General features: G+C 35.6%; 2 protein-coding genes across 3 annotated transcripts in view; one reads left to right on the plus strand and one right to left on the minus strand.

The window, feature by feature from the left end:
• The first annotated feature begins 96 nt into the window (after nucleotides 1–96).
• On the plus strand, nucleotides 97–3,854 carry LOC127175218 (beta-3 adrenergic receptor). Its single transcript, XM_051126157.1, has 3 exons — nucleotides 97–244; nucleotides 1,762–1,922; nucleotides 2,495–3,854. Exons 1-3 carry the CDS (start codon nucleotides 97–99, stop codon nucleotides 3,755–3,757), a joined length of 1,572 nt encoding a protein of 523 aa, XP_050982114.1. The 3' UTR covers nucleotides 3,758–3,854.
• Nucleotides 3,855–6,398: 2,544 nt separating this feature from the next.
• The window catches only part of slc35f3b (solute carrier family 35 member F3b), an 84,308-nt gene continuing 72,913 nt past the window's right edge, over nucleotides 6,399–17,793 (minus strand). For both annotated transcript variants that reach the window (XM_051125831.1, XM_051125832.1), the window contains 5 exons: nucleotides 16,094–16,313; nucleotides 11,622–11,747; nucleotides 10,308–10,500; nucleotides 10,128–10,217; nucleotides 6,399–9,117 (listed from right to left, as the gene is read on the minus strand). In XM_051125831.1, coding sequence (XP_050981788.1) covers nucleotides 8,879–9,117; nucleotides 10,128–10,217; nucleotides 10,308–10,500; nucleotides 11,622–11,747; nucleotides 16,094–16,313 — 868 coding nt within the window. In that variant the 3' untranslated portion in view covers nucleotides 6,399–8,878. The remainder of the gene's footprint in view (nucleotides 9,118–10,127; nucleotides 10,218–10,307; nucleotides 10,501–11,621; nucleotides 11,748–16,093; nucleotides 16,314–17,793) is intronic.

A 17,793-nucleotide genomic window follows, 5' to 3' on the forward strand; every position in this document is an offset into this window, starting at 1 on the left:
ACTTATTTAAAGCTGTAAATGGCCAGGCTGAGATCAGGATACCTATTCAGAGAGTTTCCATATCTGACTTGATCAGACTGAGTGTTTTTTTTTTAAATGGAGTCCTCTGCTCAGGAGTGGTTTGATGCAGATGAGGCTGAGTTTCAGATGCGGACGGCGGTGAGGAACTCGACGGTTTTGTGGCCTCGGGCACGTCTTGTGCTGGAGACTCTGATGGTGCTGATGAGTCTGGGCGCAGTGACGGGTGAGTGTTACTCTACTCCGCAACATACTTCATTAATGTCTGTGGATGTCAGAGATCTGAACGAGAGAGTTTTGCATTTGATTTCCAACAATATCTAAGGAATTAATAGGGTATAAGTATGTTCAAAAGAATTGTTGATTTCTATTAGTTGTAACATGAAAAAGTAAATAAATTGGTATGATAATTTCAGAATTTTAGAAGACTGATTACAAAAAAGAAAAAAAAAATCTGAATTTGTGCTTTCCCAATAAAAAAACATCTAAACATCATAAAGTGGAAATACACTTGTGGAAGAAAACTGAGTAAGATATTAAGCCTCATTTTCCAAGAAAACGTCTTGAACTAAGGATTTTTTTTTTTTTTTCATGATATTTCTTGTTTTGTGCAGCAAAATGTATGCAGAGGTTTTTATACAGAGCTGCATAACAGGAATTATACATTATATAAAAGGATAGATCATTGGTTCATGTTCAAGCGTAAAACATATTTAAATATATTAATTTGTGAACTGTAATATTTTTAATATTAAGTGTTACAGTAATTCTAAAACATTTAAAGTGATGTCATGAAAAATAAAAATAAAATACATAAATCATGTTTATTTTATTTTATTTTTTTTTAATTCTCTTCTGCTCACCAAGCCTGCATTTATTTGATCCAAAGTACAGCAAAAACAGTAAAATTGAAACATTTTTACTATTTAAAATAACAGTTTTCTGTTTGAATACATTTTAAAATATAATTTATTCCTGTGATTTTGAACTCCAGTCACATGATCCTTCAGAAATCATTCTAATATTATGTTTTGTTGCTCAAAAAACATTATTATGTTGAAAACAGCTGAATGGAATTTTTGAGGTTTCTTTGATGAACAGAAACTTAAGAAGAACAGCACTGATCTGAAATAGAAATCTTTTGTAACATTTTAAATGTTTTTATCATCACTTTTGATCAAGCATCCTTGCTAAATAAAAGTATTAATTTTTATTTCTTTCCCCACAAAATCATGCTGACTCCAAGCTTTTGAATGGTATAGTGTATAGTGATACAAAAGCTTTTATTTCATATAAATACTGACCTTCCTATTCATCAAAGAATCCTAAAAAAAATTTACTCAGCTGTTTTAAATATTGATAATAATAATAGCAAATGAGAACATTACAGTGACACTGAAGACTGGAGTAATGATGCTGAAAATTTAGCTTTGATCACAGTAATAAATTACATTTTAAAATCCATTCAAATAGAAAACAGTTATTTTAAATAGTAAAAATATTTCAACATTTTGCTGTTTTTGCTGTACTTTGGAAAAAATACATGAAAAATCCAATCAAAAACTTTTGACTGGTAGCATTCTTTGCTATACATTTCAAAACTGACAACACCTTATTCAGTCCAAAAATAAACAAAAAATAAATAAATAAATAAAACCCTCATACTCTATAAAGATATGTATTATTATTTTTATAAAATGCATATAAAAATCCATTTATCATTTTACTTTTTCTTTTGTTCAGGCAACATTCTGGTCATTGTGATTGTTGCAGCCACCAAAACCTTCCACACTGTGACCTCCGTCCTGATCATCAATCTGGCCATTAGTGATTTCTTAGTGGGAATAGGAGTAATGCCATTTGTAGCAGTATCCATTATGAACAATGGATGGGTCAACTGCAGTGTAAGTATAAATATACTCATTTACAGAGTGCAGGAAAATAACAGTGTTAATGCTATAAAATAATCAATTATAAAACAAGATTGGTTCAATTATAAGCTGCTCTACAGAAAGCAATAGTGTCAGTTCAATGTTAAATCAGTTCAGAACAAAAATGATTTCTCATTTTATAGTGTCAGTAAAGTTAAATCAATAATATTGCTGAATGTTAATTTTCTTTTAAACATCAAACGTTAATAACTTAAAGGTGAAGTGTGTGAATTTTTTTTTTTTTTTTTTTTTCTCCCTCCCAACTACTAGCGCTAACAAATGTAATCACAAAAGTAATCACTGTTTCCAAACAAGTTTAACCCCATTTGCCACTGGTCGACCAAACCAGTTGAACCGCCCCCAAACTCATGCCATTGGCTAAAAGTTGCTGGGGTAAACTTATTAAGATTCTGTATAAAAACCATAACGGTTTTGATAGAACGGCAGTGTTTATTTTAGGAGTGAAAAGTTATGTGCATCAACTTTAAGTCACAAAATAATGTTTAAACAGTATTTTTGACCATTTTGCACTCCTTCTCTTTCAGGATCTATGTTTGTATGTTGGCTACACATCCTCAGTCTACTGCACTGCGTCAGTCTTAACACTCGCTGCTATCGCCCTGGACCGCTATTTCTCCATTGTGGACTGCCTCCGGTACGATTCCCGCTGCACAATATGGAGAACAAGTTTGGCAGTGATTTGGATCTGGCTGCAAGCTATGGTGACCAGCTGTCCTCCTCTATTTGGATGGAGCAACATCAGTTTCATGGCTCCCGTGTACAGCTGTGCAGTGAACTGGGCCAAAAGCCCGAGCTACACTGTCATAATGGCTTCAATGACATTTCTTCTACCAGCTATAGTCATTCTGTTCTGCTACGTGAAGATTGTCCGTGTGGCACGGTATCATGCTAGGAGGATTCACAGTCTTGAAGAACATCTTCAACGTAACAGGACCCCATCTGTCTTGAATCTTCAACACTCATTCATGGACTCCTTCACGCCGTCCAGGCTGGTGTACCACGTGAGTGGGAGGTTTGTGATGGATCAGTTGGACATTCCTGGTGAAATTTCTCCAGATGCTCCATCTGGGATATCTTCCAAGTCGGCTGGTGGGCGTCTGCACTCGTTCTTGGCTCAAATCCACAGCAGTAGCCCTCAAAATCCCAATCATGGAGTCTTGAGGTTGTTCTTGGTCATCGGTGCTTTTTTCTTATGCTGGACGCCATATTTTAGTGTAGCTCTGGTGCAGGCCACCGAAACCGCCCTGGCCAGGCCCAGCAGCCTCGTTCCCCCGTCAGCAGTTACTTTGTCCTATTGGTTGGTGCTGTTCAATTCTGATATCAACCCGCTGCTGTATGCGCTGCTCAGCAAGCGCTTCCAAGTTGCCTTCCAGAGTTTGAGATGGAAGATCCAGGCCAGGTTGGGGAGCGTTGTGGGACAAGAAGGAGCTGAGAGGTCTACAGTTGGAGGTGGAGGCGAGAGTGACCCCACTAACGGAACGACCCACAGCTCCACGGTGCACTCTAGAAACGACAGGGAACCGACGTACTCTTCTGTCTTTACTCTAAGCTCTCAGTTCCCCAACAGCTTCAAGGAGCAGCTGAATAATGTTCTTCCGGTGGCCGCTTCTTCTCGTCCTGTTTGCCATAAATGTGGCGGACAAAGTCCGAGGGCTGTGGACCACTTGCAGGTTCCCTCCAAACAGCGTGAGCGGAACAGACTTCCGTATTCTGCTGCTACTAAAAAGAAACAAGCCACGTTCTTTTATGGACAGATCACAGTAAGAGTAGAACATGATATTTGCTGAGTTTATCACAGCTCTGTATAATATGTGTATAGGGGTCATTCTACAGAACTGCTGTTCCCCAACTAAAAAAACATTTAAAAAGCATTTAAGTATTCCTAGTCCTTCTTTTATCTATTGAAACCCTTAATAATATTTAAAATATTAGTAGGTTTAATATATATAAAATCATAATTTATTGGGTACTTTCAATTGGGAGGTGGCTGTCCCGAACCCTAACCCCTAAATTTTAACGAAAATAATTTTTGTATTTTTTTCCATTGTTGTTTTTAAAAGTAGTTCAAAATGTGTACATTTTCTTTGTAAATTATGAAACTTTATGTAAAAAAATGTGTCCCGCATTTTTCATGTCACTACCGAAACTGTATGTTTTAGTCTAATGGCGGAGACTGATTTTTAACTACATTTTTAACTACATTTAACTAATGTAGGGGACATTTATGATCAGGAAATATTGCTGTGCCCCCCTCTCTCATAGCTACAAGGTGTGAGTAGATAGGTCTCATAATTTTGAGGTAAATGTGTTCAAAAGTCTGAAAAATGTGTCTAAGTGTAACTTTAAGGAAGGTCACTACAAAACTCCTTTTTTTCTGCAATTAAGCACACTTCTTTGGGAATTATTCCACGACATTTAGTTTTTATGTGTTTACCACTGTTCAGAACTGTGCTAGCCAACCATGTGCTGATTAGCATCTTTGAGCTAGCTTCAAAAGTATCTAAAATGGTCACTACCAAAACATTTGGTGGAGTTTCGGTAGTGACATCTTTGTTTTTTGGGTGTTATCCCGTAGATTTGTCCTTACAGAAGCAGTCACCACCGAAACATGTCATCTTTGTTTTGGTAGTGACAAAAGGGAACACATAATCCTCATTGAAAAATGAACAATTTTAGTATATTTATGACACTTTTTTTTTAATTTAGTATGTTTTAGTGTGCGAGTTAAAATTCTGATGTGGTCGTTACCAAGGCATTACTGTCACTACCGAAAATGCACAGTCACTACTGAAACATGGGATGTTTTGTCAAAAATAAAGTATACGGAATTATCAACTAAGATGTTATGATAGATTTTAGTTCAATGTATATTTAAACTAATGAATTCTTAAGTTTGAAGTCATGATCTACTTTTTGCCTTTTACAAAGAAAAATCGAATTGAACTCAAAATACAACAAATCTCATAAATTACACTTGAAATATTGTTAAAAATGTAATTGTTATTGATTCACCTCTGAAAAATGTTTAATTAAATAGCAAAAAATATATTTACATTGTAGATGTAAGCAAAACCTTCATAGGTCAGTATAACCCTTCTAATTAAATTATATATTACTGTGTTTCAGTAGTGACAAATTTGGGGAGAGGACCAATATTCCAATACTTTCTGAAAATACAATATTATAATTAATTGCACAATTACTAGAAATGTGTACCTTAGATATTATAGAATTTGCATACATACAATTTTTGTGGAAAGACACGTTTGTTTTTTGTTTTTTTTCTTTTTCAAAATGTCTCCAACTCTGACTTTGGACCAGTTCTGTAGAATGGCCTATATATGGACACAGGAATAAATTACATTTGAACATATATTTAAAATTGTAATTTTACTTTTTTTTACTATATTTTCCATAAAATAAATACAGCTTTGGGATAAGATGCATGCTTTAAAAAGCATTTAGAAATCTTGATTATTCCAAACGTTTGACCAGGAATGTATATATAATATGTGTGTTATATAAAATATATGTTTTTAAAATTTCTGTTTATATTGATCTTATGTATTATATAGTCTATATACTGTTTTGTTAATTTAATCTACATCTGAAGCAAAAACATTTTGCTTATGTGTTTTAGATGGTTTTAAAGCAGAAAAAGTGAAGGTCATATTTTTGTTAAAGCACTTACAGTATATGAATTTTTCAGTAAAGGCTGTTTTCATTTGAGCTTTTAAGTTCCTTTTAAAATTTCTTTTTTAGGTGGGCCACCTTTCTGTGTGGATGAACTTGAGGTTATGCTTTGCTGACCTGATTTCTTTCAGTTGTGGCTTGTCATGTGAAAGTTACTGGATTTATGTTATCCAATTTTGACATGTGATCAAAAAAGACTTTCACACAGGCAAGGTCAGGAAGTGTTTTTGCTGCATAGTCTCAGACCAACCTTGGTGTTTACTGCCTAGTCCTTTTTCTTCTTTATTTCTTCTTTTTTATGTAATGACAATCATGTTGATGGATCTGTCAGCTATGTAGATGACCCATAAATGTTAAAGTTTTCAGTACTGTCGATCATGCTTAAATCTTTTTATTTTCCTCTCTTTATTATTTCCATACCTTCTTCACTCAAATCAGTAACATAGATTGGCAAATAAAAACACATGGATTGGAACATGGATTTGTACCTGATTCACCTAACTCTGGGTAATATAACAGAAAATGACCAAATATGAAATGATTGGCTTGTCTCATCAAATTTTGATAGAACGTTCTATTTACTGAAACATTATTTTAAAAATTCCTTTGAACCCATTTGGTTGGTCTCTGTGAATTAATTATGTTCAAACAAAACAAACAAAGATAAGCTTGTTTAAAATTCTTAAAGAGGAGAAAATGTACAGTTTTGGTACATGTGAAAACAGACAAATCAGATCTATTAAATGGATGTTTTCATTTATTTGTTTTGTTGTCATTTTCCTCAAATGTGATCAGAATGCATTTTCAGTGTAAAAATCATTCCTTACAAAGGTTTACAATAATATCTAGCAATAATTCCAGAGGAATACAATATTATATTTATTGTCATTGTAACAATGACAATGGGAGACAGTGCTGATGAGATCCTATTGCAAATCAAAGAAAAGGCAGTGAAGCCGTCATCTAGCATTTATTGGCATTTTCTGCATGCGTTTTTTTCCGTAGAACTAATTCCCTCCCAATGGAACAGTCCGTAAGATTCAAAAAATGCAATGCAGTGTTCAAGAAAAGCAACTGAGTCTCATGAAGTGCAGGATGTGTTCTGTGTATGTAAAGGCGGTGTATCAGTTCCAGTCACCACCTTTTGCAAAGCACATAGTGTAGGTGCACTTTTCAGAAATGGTCATACATTCACAGGATGCGCACGGCACCCTTTACGGTAACACAACTTCCGGAAGCCTTTTCGGTTTGCCAATACTGCCCCTGAAGTGTCCTCACAGTGGTTAGCGTGTGACTCTGAAGAAAAATGTGAAGGAAACAAAGTGTATCTTCTGTATAAACAGTCTAGATGTTGTCGTTAACCCACAAATATCTTTGTTCACAGTTTAGACCTCAGATGCACTTTGTATGAGACCAGCTGGACATCTGCACTCCTCTGACATCCCAGCCAACCTCAGCACCACTGAATCCTGAGGCTATTACTGGTTCGTATCCCTTCCTCCTAAACCATCGAGATTCCCGTTATCCAAAACATCTTCAGTCACAGTTTGGGAGGAGAAATCCCTCAGATGCACCTGTTGCAAGGTAGAACTTTGTTGTGTAAGACGACGGCACAAGTTGCAGTTCTTAATGTCTATATTAATGTTTGTGGTAGACATGTTTCTCTGAGCTCTGAAGGGAAGTTAAACAATCTTAAGACCAGCTGGGATTCTTTATTGTGTGATATTGGTCTCTTGAGCAGAGGTCTCAAACTCAAAACTACCTGATGTTACAGCAAATATAAGTGTTTTCTGACCTTACATTTTAACTACAAATCGTTATTGAAGCAAGGATACATTTTTCCTTCATGCCTAGCATGATGCTCAAGTTTAGCGGAGTAATGATGCTTGAAATTGCATTACTGCAACTGCAATTTTCTCCTTGCACAGGCAGGTAGCAGTGCCATTAAAAATACTGGAAATACTGTAACACAACCTTGCCTTGACATAACAATCAGACATTTTTCAGTATAAAAGGACTTAGATGGCAATCAGTCCACATATATGATATTAAAACTATTTTATATATATCAGACAAGCAAAATAAAAAGTTTGGAGTGGCTGTAGTGCATCAAAAATAGAAACTTCCATCCACTGAAGATACCACAACATGTGCCCTCAGTGTAAACCTCTTCATCGATTGTAATAAGAGCCATCTAGTCTTATATAGATGCATGTAACCCAAGCTTTGCTGCCTTTTCTGTTTATTTACATTCAAGTTTTAGGCCTGTAAAAGCCATGTGGCGAATAAGAAATATATAAAAATAAATTACAATACACAATTTACATTAAATTACAGCAATATATAAAATAAAATTGAATATTAAGTATAATATTACATTAGTTTTAATTTGAAAACAAATAAAGTGCAAAAAAATTAAAGTCCATACGTTGATTTGTGGGCTGGATTTAAGGATTAAAGGGATAGTTCACCCAAAAATGAAAATTCTGTCATTATTTAATCACTCTCATGTTGTTTAAAAACTGTAAGACACTTTGGAACACAAATTAAAATGTTTTTGATTAAATCCGAGAGATTTTTGGCCCTGCATAGACAGCAACGCAACTGAAACGTTCAAGGCTCAGAAAGGTAGAGAATTATGTCCTTAACATTGGTAAAATAGTTCATGTGACATTGGTGGTTTAACAGTAATTTTATGAATTGTTGAATAAAGTTGCGTTTTTTTTCTTTGCACATGAACTGTTTTAACAATATCCTTACAACCTTTCTGGCCTTGAACATGGTAGTTGCGTTGCCGTCTATGCAGGGTCAGAAGTCTCTCAGATTTCATTAAAAATACCTTAATTTGTGTTCTTAAGATGAACTAAGGTCTTACAGGTTTGGAACGACACGAGGGTTTGTAATTAATGATTGAATTTTCATTTTTGGGCAAGCTGTTGCTTTAACTATTAACACTATATGACTCATTTCATGGGTCAGATTTGACCTGCAGGTTGTTAGTTTGAGACCTCTGCTCTTGAGTTTCACATAAAGACCCAAGTTATTGTTCAAATCCACTTGGTAGAACTGCAAAAATGATTTGCTTTCGGTAAGCTTGTGTTATAATGCGCGTGATGGTAAATTATGGCCTATGGTGCCTTGTTGATTGAGAAGTACTATTATCTTCCCAGAATGATCCAGCCCATGGAATATGAATGGAAAAAGGTGAATGCGTGTCAGTGGGAAAACGTGGACATGGAGGTCCGGGCGCGTCGGGTCCAGTTGATTCCTGAGCTGGTTCCAGTCTCAGCCGGCTCAACGGGCTGTTCCCGCTTTCTGAGTTTGGTGCCGAGCTCAATCAAACACTGATCCCAGTCCTCCGGTAACAGCAGCATCAGGAAGCCCAGACAGATGATGAATACAGCGATGAGTCGCACTGTGTTGAAGTGGATGTCACAGGTGTACAGGTCCACCACTGCAACATGGAACAATATGTACATTTAGAGCCAATTAAAGCCACCACAAACTGTCTAGATCAGGGGTCACCCGACCCGGTCCTGGAGGGCCGGTGTCCCTGCAGAGTTAACCCTAACCAAACACACCTGAACCAGCTAATCAAGGTCTTACTAGATATACTTGAAACTTCCAGGCAGGTATGTTGAGGAAAGTTGGAGGTAAACAGGACATCGGCCCTCCAGGAACAAGTTTGGTGACCCCTGGTCTAGATGAAGTTACAATGACTGTCCACTTTAAGCTGGTTCAGAAAACAAAAATAATGACTTTATTTAACTATTTCACATCAGTCTTTAAATAAAGTTGTTATTTTTGTTTTCATTGTGTTATAAAGCCGTAGCTTTATAACATTTCGGTTGAACCACTGATGTCACATGGACTATTTTATAAATATCCTTACTACCTTTCTGGGCCTTGAACGTGTCAGTTGCATTGTCTATGCAGGGTCAGAAAGCTCTTGTATTTCATCAAAAATATCTTAATTTGTGTTCCAAAGATAAACAAAGGTCTTAGAACGACATGAGGGTAATAAAATGAGTAATAAAATGACATAATTTTCACTCTTGGGCAAACTATCCCTTTAACATTACAATAAACGTAAAATATAGCAGTTTACATTACCAAATGATTTATGGATTACTTTAAAACTATAATTATTTTTATTTTGCACTGTAGTACATCATTCGCAGTGCTTCATTGGATGAGTAGATCATTGCCTCATGGAAGATTTGAAGTCTTGTACATTTTGACCTAATTTGCCAAATACTATTTAGCTTCAAATCCAAGTTTGTAATGTGCCATTTCTTTTTGTAGATGGTTGATTTGGTTCATGACAAAAACAAAGTCACTAAGACAAGTCATCACTTAATTTTGCTGAACTATCCCTTTAAATCAGCCTGTAAGCACAAAGTACAGTATATCTAGAAACAAGTTTGTAATTATAAAAATGGTTTACTTTGAAAATAAACTCACTTGCATTGACTGGGACACTCAGCACAATACCAAGTGAAATCAGCGTAGGGTATGTAATGGCAATGCCAAAATTCACTAGAATATTGAATGCTGTAAAAGAAAAAAAAAATGCACAGTAAATCTCAGATACAGTTGTGTGTGTATGTATAATGTACTTTTTTCTGTCAGTATTTTATCTACCTAGTAAGAGTCCAGCTACTCCACACAGATAGGCCCAGGGAAGATCAGCTATGGATGTGAAGTACTCAACATGTGTGAAGTACAGTATGACTGGCACAAAGCTCATAAAGACAAAATTTGCACCTCCAACAATGGTCAGAAACAGAGCCGCCTCTCCAAACTTGGCGCTGCCCAAGACGAGCTTGAAAAGCACCTGAGGAATAAAAAACATAATCAGGTCAGGTTATTTTATGTGTGTATGTATTTATTTATTTATTATATATATTTTTTTACATTTTATTATTATTTTTAATTATTTTGATGAATCGGTTAATTTAGGTGGTCAATTTCAGTTTGCTAATCCATATGTATGGAGTTATCACGGTATTTATATTTAACTTGTTCTTGTACTTTTTTAGATTGAGATTTATACATGATCTGAAAGCTGAATAAATAAGCCTTAAATCGATGTATGGTTTGTTATGATAGGACAATATGTGGCCGAGATACAACTATTTGAATATCTGTAATCTGTTAAAGTTCCAAATGAAGTTCTTAGCAATGCATATTACTAATCAAAAATTAAGTTTTGATATATTTACAGTAGGAAATTTACAAAATATCTGTATGAAACATGATCTTTACTTAATATCCTAATGATTTTTGGCATAAAAGAAAAATCGATCATTTTGACCCAAACAATGTGTTTTTGGCTATTGCTACAAATATTTCACATCACATATTTGGTTAATTACTGCTCATTCAGTGTTAGTTTTATTAGTTCTATTCAAATGAAAGTGTTCATGCTTGATATTCTCATTGTTTTTCGTGTCATAAAAAGTTCAGCTATATCATTTGGGGTATTTTCAATACTTGTAGTGTAGCTGAGTACTGTTATAATGACCCGCATGACTCTATGTAACCACTGTAGACTAGCAAACTACAGATTCAAAGCAACTTTCCCAACACTGGCCAGGGTAAATATAGAAAAGAACATGGTTTTATCTTTCAAATGTCAGAAGATATAATGTGGCTGGTTTCTAGCACATAACAAGTTTGAAATGATAGCCAACTGATGTGCTAAAACTGATCTTGCTGTCCAGTTCCCTTATTGATCTGTCCTTTTCAGATGACCGCAAGAGTTGAAAGTACATCGCAAATCAATCAAGACAAATAGATTAGTGAGGTCATTTTAATTACAGAAAACATGGACATGTCACTCCATGATTATGTAAAGTGATGTAGTTATTGAGAAGTATAGTTTCAATGACATGAAACCGAATGACATGATTGAACTGAAAGCATTTGATGGATAACAAAAGGGTCATGGCTTACCTTATAGAGGGCAGAGGCAGATGCAGAGGCCACTACAAGCGTTATGCCGATAACAGAGTGACTGTGAAAGCCATCAGCGTAGGTCAGCATCACAATTCCAGCGATGGCCAGAATGGCAGCAACAATCTTGTAAAAGAACAAAATAAAGGTCACCGGCATCACAATGTGTTATGTCAAACAGCACAAAGACGACTTGTAGACTACAACAAGTATTACAATAGCTAAAACATCTAAAAGAAGAACGACCAAAAGAATGAATACAACATTAAAAGAATAACTTAATAAATGTGACCCTGGCCCACAAAACCAGTCTTAAGTAGCATAGGTATATTTGTAGCAATAGCCAACAATACATTGTATGAGTCATTTTTTTTTAAAAAAAAAAAAAAAAAAAAAAAAATCTTTTATGCCAAAAATCATTAGGATATTAAGTAAAGATCATGTTCCATAAAGATATTTTGTAAATTTCCTACTATAAATATATCAAAACTTAATTTTTGATTAGTAATATGCATCGTTAAGAACTTCATTTTAAAAGGATTTTTCTCAATATTTTTGTGCCCTCAGATTCCAGATTTTCAAAATAGTTAGTTGTAGTTAGTATCTTGGCCAAATATTGTCCTATAAAACAAATTTATTCAGCTTTCAGGTGATGTATAAATCTCAATTTAAAAAAATTGACTCTTATGACTGGTTTTGTTGTCCAAGGTCACAAATACATAAAAAATATATATAGAGAGAGGTTTTGAAACATTTTAAATATAACAGAGTTGGTACAAAACATGATTTGAAACAAATAGTGGATCAAGGACAAAATGGTCTAAACAAAATATTTTTTCATCTTTTAGGGAAATAATTTTAGAATGTGATCAATATAGCCACTTTATATTATATACACTGACCAAAATTATAAACGCAACACTTTTGTTTTTGCCCCCATTTTTCATTAACTGAACTCAAAGATCTAAGACTTTTTCTATGTACACAAAAGGCCTATTTCTCTCAAATATTGTTCACAAATCTGTCTAAATCTGTGTTAGTGAGCACTTCTCCTTTGCCAAGATAATCCATCCACCTCACAGGTGTGACATATCAAGATGCTGATTAGACAGCATTACAGTATATTGCACAAGTGTGTCTTAGGCTGGCCACAATAAAACGCCATTCTAAAATGTGCAGTTTTATCACACAGCACAATGCCACAGATGTCGCAAGTTTTGAGGGAGCTTATAATTGGCATGCTGACTGCAGGAATGTCCACCAGAGCTGTTGCCCGTGAACTGAATGTTCATTTCTCTACCATAAGCCGTCTCCAAAGGCGTTTTAGAGAATTTGGCAGCACATCCAACTGGACACAACTGCAGACCACGTGTAACCACACCAGCCCAGGACCTCCACATCCAGCATCTTCACCTCCAAGATCGTCTGAGACCAGACACCCGGACAGCTGCTGCAACAATCGGTTTGCATAACCAAAGAATTTCTGCACAAACTGTCAGAAACGGTCTCAGGGAAGCTCATCTGCATGCTCGTCGTCCTTATCGGGGTCTGGACCTGACTGCAGTTCGTCGTCGTAACCGACTTGAGTGGGCAAATGCTCACATTTGATGGTGTCTGGCACTTCACAGATGAATCCTGGTTTTCACTGTACAGGGCAGATGGCAGACAGTGTGTATGGCGTTGTGTGGGTGAGCGGTTTGCTGATGTTAACATTGTGGATCGAGTGGCCCATGGTGGCGGTGGGGTTATGGTATGGGCAGGTGTATGTTATGGACAACAAACAGAGGTGCATTTTATTGATGGCATTTTGAATGCACAGAGATAGAGCCACGACCATCACCTCATGTTGCAGCATGATAATGCACGGCCCCATGTTGCAAGGATCTGTACACAATTCCTGGAAGCTGAAAACATCCCAGTTCTTGCATGGCCAGCATACTCACCGGACATGTCACCCATTGAGCATGTTTGGGATGCTCCGGATTGGCGTATACGACAGCGTGTTCCAGTTCTTGCCAATATCCAGCAACTTCACACAACCATTGAAGAGGAGTGAACCAAAATTCCACAGGCCACAATCAACAACCTGATCAACTCTATGCAATGGAGATGTGTTGCACTGCGTGAAGCAAATGGTGGTCACAACAGATACTGACTGGTTTTCCCCATTACAGTAAAACTGCACATTTTAGAGTGGCCTTTTATTGTGGCCAGCCTAAGGCACACCTGTGCAATAATCATGCTGTCTGATCAGCATCTTGATATGCCACACCTCTCAGCAAAGGAGAAGTGCTCACTAACACAGATTTAGACAGATTTGTGAACAATATTTGAGAGAAATAGGCCTTTAGTGTGCATAGAAAAAGTCTTAGATCTTTGAGTTCAGCTCATGAAAAATGGGGGCAAAAACAAAAGTGTTGTGTTTATAATTTTGGTCAGTGTATAAAAAATATAATCACAAATTAATACTTTTCTATCAGAGCACATCATGTCTTCCAGAGAATATTAATGATTGCAGTAAAAAGAAATTGATTACCAACCTCTTGTTTGTATCTTAAACCTTTCTGTTGTTCTTTTTTGTTTTCTTTTCATACACAGATAATGAGAATTCAAGGAAGTATGACTCTGACATTATATATGATGGAAAAGGCCTGTTACATGCACAGAGAGAAAGAGAGTGAGTATGTGTGCTCAAATGAAAAATGTTTCCAGAGTGTTGCCGAATAGAGTGCAGTACAGAAACATTATGAGGGTGTCAGAAAGACTGATTACTCTCACCCAACGACCCTACTGAAAAGCTTTCTGAACAGCTTTCCTCGAATGCTCTTTTCCTGCTCTGCCTTTTGGTTTGATCCAACTCTTACTGTTCTATCTCCTTTATTTGAAAGATTGTGGATTTGCATTCTCATGGATGTTGCTATATTGGTATTACCATCATGTTTCATCTTTCCAGTAGAACACAGAAATACACACGAGTGAATATCATGAAACCTGAAACATATCCATGGCATATTTCACCATAATAAAAATAAAAAAAAATCACAAGTATGAAATAAAAAACATATTTTAAATAAAGAAAAAAGAAGCAATGGATCTTCTTTTAAGACCATTAAAACTTTTTTGCATGTAGACAATATTTTATATTAATATTAAGAACATTGCATTGCATTTGTACAAAAGAATTCTTATTACTACAAAGAATGAAAGTTTGTAAAGCTATTTGTTACCCTGGACCACAAAACCAGTCTTAAGAAGCATGGGTATATTTGTAGCAATAGCCAACAATACATTGTATGGGTCAAAATTATCGTTTTTTCTTTTATGCTAAAAATCATTAGGATATTAAGTAAAGATCGTGTTCCATGAAGATATTTTGTAAATTTCCTACCGTAAATATATCAAAACTTAATTTTTGATTAGTAATATGCATTGCTAAGAACTTCATTTGGAGCAATTTAAAGGTGATTTTCTCAATATTTTGATTTTTTTGCACCCTCAAATTCCAGATTTTAGATAGGCCAGATATTGTCCTGTCCTAACTAACCATACATCAATGGAAAGCTTATTTATTATATAAATCTCAGTTTCAAAAAAAATGGACCCTTATGACTGGTTTTGTGGGCCAGGGTCACATTTATGCATCATGCTGTATTTCTTTATGCTGATATAATTTTTTTTTAAATACATTTTGTACAGTAATATGCATTTGTATGCTTAAATTCATTCAAATTTTATTTCAGTGCAAAATTTATTTATTTTTTTCTCCTTGTGATTTTGTGGTGAGCATTGACTTAGCCTTGTTTTTGTCAGATTCACCCAGATGATTAGAATTGACAGAGGTGACAGCAGTGCGTGTTGAGCTGTGATGAGACTGTAGGTCATTTTTAGTTTCTGTTGGGTGAGCAGCACCTCACACGTCTGAACTATATCATGAATTGAACACTCTCACTAACTCAGGTGAGCTCATGGTCTCTCTATCATCTCATCATGTCCTCTAGATGGAAACCCACTTAGCGTCTACTGCGCCATGAGCATCCAAACACCCTGACTCACCAAAATCTGTCCAGCACTGCAGTACTTTGTGTGTGTGAGTGAGAAAAGAGAAAGAGAGAAAGAGAAAGAGAAAGAGAGGGAGGGAGGAATAGGAACACAGAGACAAAGAAAATGTTACACAGCACTTTGGTTCTTTGATCCGAGAAAAAAAAGGGAACAGGAAATAGAAGAAAGGAGGAGTACAGACGAAGAAGATTGTAAAAGCAAAGTAATGTATTGTGATGGCACTGCTGACTCATGGGAACATATCCAGAGAGAACACAACACTGACAGATGGGTTGCTATCTATCTATCTATCTGTCTGTTTATCTATTAAACTCTTGAAGCAACACTCCAGCAATCAGGCATTATGAAAAAAGCATGTCAAATAAAAATCTATAACTTCATCCATCTATCCATCCATCCATCCATCCACTCACCCTGACACCCATGAAGCGATCCCGCAGCACGATCCAGGACAGGAGAAAGACGAAGGCTTTGTTACAGCAGAATAGGGCTGATACATCAGTGCTGTTGATCTTTCTCAAAGCCTGAAGGTATAGGTAGTTTGTCATAATCCACAGCAGGCCAAAAGGGGCAACTTTAGTGAAAAACACCTTCGCCGTCAGTCCATCATCCCCGAAGAACCGACAGCACTCTCTAAAATACAACAGAGACGAAACATTAATTTATTGTCCACTGCACATAATGCACATTTGATTTGGTTTATGTACTCTACCATTCAAAACCACAGGATCAGTGCATTTTTTAAAAGAAATTAACACTTTTATTCAGCAAGGATGAAATGATAAGTGGCAGTTGTAGAGCCCTTCTTAAGTTTGGGTCTATTAATTGCAGTGTTGTTGTCAACCTGTCTGTTTTTTCCCGGTTCATGACAGTTAGGGTATGTAGAAAAACTCCCATCTCATGTTTTCCCTCAACTTCAAAATCGTCCTATATCGCTGTTTTACCTTTTTGTTAAGGGTGTTTGATCTTCTTTGCATGTTCACTTTGTAAAGACTGGGTCGGTACTTCTGCAGCAATGTAGGATGATTTTGAAATGATTTTTGAAGTTGAGGGAGAAAATACGATGGGAGTTTTTCGACATACCCTAACTGTCTTGAACCAAAATACACAGAGTTCAGGGACAGCAAGACAAGACAAGCGTATGAGATTAAAACGTATTTAAGTTGTATTCCTTAAATGAAAATAACAGATCGTTTCGCTAGATAGAATAAAATGCGGAATATGAAATCACATTTTAGAATCGCTGACACTTGTTCACATAAAAAGTATGTCATTTATTTTCTCTGACTCATATTTTTTAAAATAAATATTTACAAAGGTTTTACTGTTTAAGTGAAGTTTAAAATAAACATAATCTGTATTTTCTTTAATTTAAAAATGTTTCTGTTAACCAGTTAATTAGATTAAAGTTTTTACTGTGACCCCTAGAGTTCAAGGGGCGGGGTTTTACAGAAAAGTTAAACGATGCTTTGTTTGTCGTCAGTCTTCATAATCAGAGACCTTATTGGCAAGTTTTCATAAGCAGGCATTGCTGGCTTGGCAATTAATCTATAAGCACAATTTCACACCACATCAATATTTTCTGTGGAATAATAGAGATATAAAAAAAAAATCTATCTTTAATCAGTCATGGTATGACAATGGAATATTTATTGTTAGTCAGTTGCTTAATGAACATGGTTTGCTTTTGACATACACAGAATTCCTTAAAAAATTGAAATTCCTGTGAAACCAAAAGACTATGCTGTTATTTTTGATGCAATTCCAAGTAAAGTTGTTTCATTATTACGTAATTCTGTACAGTCCATTAATACTGACCAAAAACCATTGACTCGTGATATATTTATTGGCGATATTAATATTGTTAAAGATAAATGCAGTAATAGATATATTAGAAATCTGTTAAAGAATAATTATGTGCCATGCTCAACAGTCTTTTGGTCATCTAAATATGAAAACATTGAGTGGAAGAAAGTATGGTCAATAACAAGTAAGTTTTTTGTAAGTAATAAAGTAAAAGAGGTATCTTTTAAGATATTACACAGAATTTACCCTGTTAAAGAATTATTTAAACAGTTCAAATTGGATCTAGAAAATTCTTGTGAGTTTTGTG

The sequence above is a fragment of the Labeo rohita genome, chromosome 13 (genome assembly GCF_022985175.1).
Source record: "Labeo rohita strain BAU-BD-2019 chromosome 13, IGBB_LRoh.1.0, whole genome shotgun sequence".
Lineage (NCBI taxonomy): Eukaryota > Metazoa > Chordata > Actinopteri > Cypriniformes > Cyprinidae > Labeo > Labeo rohita.